At 36.5% G+C, this 6,545-nt stretch overlaps 1 protein-coding gene across 2 annotated transcripts in view; it reads right to left on the bottom strand.

Annotated features, from left to right (window-relative positions):
* LOC107721595 (alpha-1,3-mannosyl-glycoprotein 4-beta-N-acetylglucosaminyltransferase A-like) overlaps positions 1–6,545 on the bottom strand; it is a 67,632-nt gene that overhangs the window by 7,378 nt on the left and 53,709 nt on the right. The window contains exon 16 of one of the 2 annotated variants that reach the window (XR_001637721.1): positions 4,267–5,864. Coding sequence is in view for 1 of the 2 variants with exons in the window: in XM_016529693.1 (XP_016385179.1) it covers positions 5,838–5,864 (27 nt within the window). In the remaining variant the exon portion in view is untranslated. Of the gene's footprint in view, positions 1–3,375; positions 5,865–6,545 lie in introns of those variants that run through there. The other variant, XM_016529693.1, reaches the window with a different exon arrangement.

Genomic DNA, 6,545 nt, shown 5'->3' with positions numbered 1-6,545 from the left:
TCAAGGCAGTTGGACATAGTGGTGTATTAGAGGTAAAAAATTATATAAATACTGTTCGGTTTCTGGCACAAACCGATCGTTTCGTGTCTTAGGACATCATGTTGGCGCCACGAGCCACAGGGTTTAATTTGGATTTGTCTGTGCATGTTTTTTTTACTCTCATAGATTTTGTTACCGTTGCCATGCATTATACGACTGATAGACTGCAGGTCTACGGCAAGTCGGAACATCCAGTTTGCAAGAGCACAAAGATGGCAAGGACAGCCCTTACAATTCTAGATATAAGGGAAAAAATGCCACTGAATGAGCTTTTGTCTCATAAAGTTATCACACGAGTCATGAATGAGAGACAAATATTGTCCTATCCTAACAAATACATCAATGGAAAGCTTATTTATTCAGCTTTCAGATGATGTATAAATCTCAATTTCGAAAAATTTGCCCTCATGACTGGTTTTGTGGTCCAGGGTCACATATATACATTATATTTGCACGTTTGTTTCAGGAGTTCTGTGATGGTTGGCTGGCTTAGGACACAGATAAGGCTCGGTATATGAAGCAGAGCACAGTATGGAGTCCTCCTGTATGGAGAGGATTGAGAAGGAGCTGGTGGATGGCCAGGGATTCATCTCCTGTGACTCTTATGCCACGGCAGCAGCCATAGACCACACATATGTCATTGAAACTGAACACAAAGCAGTCACTGTAGAGCTGGCGGGGAATGATGGTTGTCGATCACCTCGACATCCTGAAGAAGACTCACAAAGCCCACATCTTGAAGAAAGTGGACTTGGAGAGGTTTAAAGTGCTCATGATGAATGCTTTGAAATAAATGATCATTAGCAGGCATAACATAGCACATTTTTATGAACATCTTTGTGGAAAATTGTTTGATACTGGCTACTTAATCAGATTCACTTTTTTATCAAAATCATAAAATCATTCATACAGAAATGCTAGTCACCTGTTGAATGAGATATAAATTACATTTAGTTAAATAAACTACTAATGTTTTGAATATTGTTCTCTTTTGTGGATCCAGTGATTTTATAAGCGATCGTTCAGAACTGGAAATCCGTTTTATTTGATGATTTCTGGTGTTGATGCAGTTCATCATGTTCCCAAATAAGCATTATGAGTCAATGACAACTCACATTTTCACAAGACAAATTTGCTTAAAAAGCATACTATTTACACATTTGAGAGCATGTCTTGGCATCTTGATACAAAACATGTTATTCACATTAAAGGCGTTATTCAGTATCCCTTTCTGCCTCGGAATCGAGATCGGGTGTCCAGCTATAATAAAAGGAGAAGGAAAAGGCTTTTATTATACAGTAAATACATTCTGACATTATCACTCTGACTTGTTAACATGTATATATATATGAATTTGGACTCTTGTAAATTTACGTCTTTAATATTAACTGAAAGGGTTCCCTGTATAGTTTACCTCATTTAGCTGAGAGCTTGTTTTCCTTGTCTGAACTGTACATTAATCGGAATCAAATCGATTTTTTTTTTAAGGAGTTCAAACAAGAAAATTGTGCATAATTTAAACAGCAGATGTACTACTGACCATGGATCTCTTGCACTCAAAGAAAGCCACATGCAAGCCTTTGCAATGTCCTTCCTTCAGACACTCACTGGGCTTCTTACCCTCCTGTGACACAAACAGAGACCATCATTATTTAGATAGCTGGGGGGGGGAACATAACTTCCGTTCACGTTCTGCCAATGAGTTTTTAAGGCATATGGATCAAACGGCTTATTTCTATTATGCAGTAGCTTTTGTAGTTAAGTGCACACCAGACATCAGAAATATGCTCTGGTTAAACTCACGCACTGTTATTAACAAAAAATTACAACAACAATCAATCAATCAAAGTTGTCGTGAGAGGCATGATAGATCAGTCAGGCTGAAGGCAATACTTCATATTACCTTCGATGTTATTCACATTAAAGGCGTTATTCAGTATCCCTTTCTGCCTCGGAATCGAGATCGGGTGTCCAGCTATAATAAAAGGAGAAGGAAAAGGCTTTTATTATACAGTAAATACATTCTGACATTATCACTCTGACTTGTTAACATGTGCACTTAGCTGTAGTTTAGTTGGTTTGAAACCGCTATAAAAAATGAAATGAAATTAGACTAAATTGCATATATAATTACATATTATTAAATAATAACAATAAGAAAATGTTACTTCAAATAAAAATGAGCTGAAATAATTTGTAAAAATCAGTTTAAGATGTATGACAGTCACGGTTCAAATTTTTATATTTTAACATTGAATGAGAGAAACAAATATACTATGTTAAGTTGATAATATTTTAAATGTTTGTATACAAAAATTTTTGTAATGTTTGTACACAACTCATTATTGACCGCGGCCATCGTCCTCTTTATCCTCGTAATATTTGGGCATTCTGTAGAGCTTTCATCCGAGCAGGTTTAAGCGAAATATGGGATGAGGCAAATAGAACACAACAGCTTGCCTACAGATAAGTCAAATGTGAAATTTTAATGAAAGCGGCCATGTTACGTATGACGTATATAAGGGAGTGGAACAGAGGTGCATTGTGGGAATAGTAGTTCGCAAATGTTCCATTTGCTCGCGCTTACAAACTTCAGCACTGCTGCAAAGATTTTATTGAAAATAGTGTTAAATGACGCCATTTTATACTGTAAACAATTACGCATCGATTTCAATAATGTATGGTATTAAGTACTGTATTTGACTGTCATATAGCCTAGCAGTGTGAAGCATTGATATTGACCAGAAGATGGCACTAAAATAATGCTTTTGTCGTATATTATCACGTTTACATTGGCACCTAGAGACTTGAGCAACACATAAAATCTATCGATATCATTGCATTTGTCAAATTGTGGCAGTTATTTTAAAGAAACACAGCATTTTCAGGGAAAATGTTTGAAAATATGTGTACTGTACTGTAAGACAAAAGAGTTTGAATAACTTGGAACATATTGTTAGTCCAGTTGTATCACTGTAAAAATGGTTAGCATTTTGTTTGTAAATTGGTTTGATATTTCCATTCCAGATTTAATATAATACAACTGTACACTAAAAAATATATAGGCCTAAATTTAAGATTTATGTATTTGAATGGCATATAAAATCTCTAACCATTTGGATTACAAAGCTTTAACAAACAGATTAATAAACTTAATGTGATGCATACTTGTCAGATATACATTTTAAAAAATGAAAAAGGTGAGATATCTGCACCCAAAAAAAAAAAAATAATAAATCGGCATAGTTGATTTTATTTTAATTCATTTTATTTGATTTTATTTAAATAATCATTTCAAAATGCATTTATTCAGATTGCTCAGAATCTGTTCATTGTGAAAGCAATTAAATGGTTTATTTTGGAACAGTTTATTCAAATCAGTGTCAGAGCTGGAGAAAGACAGATGAAGGCACATGAAAGTCAAGAATGCACCACACAAGAGGAGCACATTTCATGTCGGATTCATCTCAACGTAAGACCGAAGGGTGGATTTCAAGATGGACATGCACTGATCCCAGATGGGAAACCGGCCCATGAGAGTTTAACGAGAGGGCAATGGATAACAATCCATCTTTCAGTGCTAAAACAGGTGTGGAAACAGATCATTGAGCACAAATCTGACTAAAAAGGCAGCAGTTCGGCAAAACACTGAAAACCACTCCATTGTGGTTTCACCAGTCCATTCCCCAGAAGTCACGTCACATGATGTAAAGGAGAATGATGATACAGTGCTCTACACTCCAACCAAGGAGAGATCATAAACAAACTGTAAACAAATGGTTATGACAGTACATTGGCTTTCTATTAAAAAAACACACACTGCTCAAGTACTGCGATTCACATCCCGCTCCAAGTAGTCACTAAAATGAAGGTGTATGTATGTATAAAGGATATGCTCTGAAACTTGAAGCATCAAGGATTATACAATGACACATTATGTCAGACTGAACTAAAACTTCCATCTTATTAAAGATATATACAATCACATGAGATGAGAGCACTTCTGAAAATAGCTGTAAATTTAGCAGTTCGATTCCATTTCCATTATAAATCTATGGTTCTGGAAATATTTTGCTCCTGACCAGGTCCACACAGAATCTGCACCTGCAGAACTCCACAGAAAGCTTTAAACGGCCGTCATTCATGAAGTTCTGCGTGGTTTTACATATTGTGGCTTATTTGATTGTTGCAGAGTCAAGTGGACAAGGCGATGAAAAAAAGAAATACAAAACTTTTTCATTATCTAGCAAAACTTTTGCATTCACTCGCAAAGTATTGAAATATAGTTCTTGGTCCTACCTTATATTTCCATCACAAAAGTTTAGCAAGCAAACACTTCTTTTTTGTCAGGAGACGCAAACATTTCGGAGAACACAAAGTTTGTTGGTGGAATGCGAACATTTTGTGAGAGAAGCAAAGCATCACCATGTCCATTTAGGGTCTCCGTAGATTGTGCTTTCAGATACGTAGTACCCTCAGCTTCCTTAAATCACATTTCACCACATTTAAATTCGTTCGGTGCAGAAAAAAAATCAGCAGATTCCATCTGGACTTCATCACGACTCACTGAACATTCAGATAAGTATCTTATGAATACAGCATAGAAAGGAGAACTTTTCTGACAGACATGATGAAAGCGGACTATTTGAGATGGAAAATGCTCAATGAACAAATGAAGACATGAAAGATTCTGAAACATAACCACGGACATGCCATGCTCTAAACTTGAACGTCTCACTTAAATCAAGCATCTAACAAACTGTCCTATTGTATGATTTAAGCGTTTTGACACAGGGCACAAGGCAGTCCTTTACCAGGCCCTCTACTGGGACGCTGGATGTTAAGGCACAGAGGTGGGCGGCCCTGCACCCTTCTCAACTACACAAAGATACAAACATCAACCATCACTCGACTTTAAGCCACAATAAATTCTCTGCCACATCATACATTTCCAAAGAATATATAATAAAACATTTACCTTTTGTACAAATTAAAGATTTATTTCAAATAAATTAATTCACCTTCATAGATCGTCATAATAATAATAACAGCAATTAAAAACTTTCCGATTGAAAGCCATGATTGATTCGTTGACACTAAACCAACACAGAGGAAGAAAAGCCACTTCTGTTGACCAGAAAACATATGCTGTTTGTTTTTAGATTTTGGCAAAGCAGTCAATAAAATAATAAACTGGTCTTGAAATGTTCTTAAAAGAGTGTCAGACACCAACGGCCTAAAACCTAAAAATTTCTTTCAACCCACTCGTTCATCTCTAAGCTGAAATCCAGCCGTGTTTATCTGACCCAAATTTTATGGTCAGTTACAGTACATGACGGCAGAGCGCTGAGGACATTCTTCATCAGTAGGGGATATTAACTTATTATCCAGCATTGGTGCAGCTTTGAATCCTGAACGTCAAACCTTAATGACAGCGATGATTGCAATTCTTCACGACACAAATTTAGTGTCTGGAAACATTGTCAAAAAGTGTTTGTTTGTTTTTTTTCTGTACAGTAGTAGTCACATTCACACAACAGAATTCAGGGGAAAGTTAAAGGTCAAACGAAGTCTGACGACAGAGGCCAAGGCAAGTAGAAGAGAAGAGAGAATGTCAAAACTACCAGAGGAAGACGAAAAAAAGAGGAAAAAGTCAAGTTTAAGAGGTGAAGAACATAAAGCCAGGGTTCCTCCACGCACTCTGATAATGTGAGGGTCACTGGATCCGCTGGAGATGCGAGCAGCACGTCCCTGTCTAGGTGACCAGAGGGCCTCAAGCACTGGAGACATTCAGGTAGTTACCCAGGTATCCTCTTGATATGGATCTGACAACAAACACCAAAAAACATCTGTCAAGAACCAGGCATATGAAGAACATCATCTATGCACATCACCAAAAAAAACAACAACAACAGAATATGTTAATTACAATACGTCAAGTTTCAAGCAACACTTTTATTGTCCAGTCAACTGCGTTCTGATTTTGGACATATGAGATGTCCACATCAAAATGTCCTCATGTGCCAGACAGTGTTGACTGTTATGGCTGGTTATGACAAACAATGCAAAACATAGAAGGGGTATGATATATGGCTTGATGCTTTGTCAAAACACTTCTAAATTTCCACATTTTCAATTGTAGTCATTTATGTAATAACACGTAACATTGTAATGACATGATAACATGTTTAAACTGAAAAATATGATCTTTTATAAGCTGACGTTCCACTGGAATGAAAACATTGTTGGCAGTTTTGAATGCATTAAGTACAGTGTCAGGTCTATAAGATATTCAGTAACTGTAGATATGATCCAAATGATTCACAGTACATGAGTGAAGAGGGAGAGAGCATGTGATTGGTCTAGGGTTGGACAGTATAAACAAAACTCAAATGTGACCCTGGACCACAAAACCAGTCATAAGGGTCAATTTTTCGAAATTGAGATTTATACATCATCTGAAAGATAAATACGCACGCTTTCCATTGATGTATGGTTTGTTAGGA

Source organism: Sinocyclocheilus rhinocerous, unplaced genomic scaffold, assembly GCF_001515625.1.
Source record: "Sinocyclocheilus rhinocerous isolate Xijiao unplaced genomic scaffold, SAMN03320098_v1.1 scaffold30, whole genome shotgun sequence".
Classification (NCBI taxonomy): domain Eukaryota; kingdom Metazoa; phylum Chordata; class Actinopteri; order Cypriniformes; family Cyprinidae; genus Sinocyclocheilus; species Sinocyclocheilus rhinocerous.
Note: the sequence above shows the minus strand (reverse complement) of the source record. Positions and strands in the feature narration are given on the sequence as shown.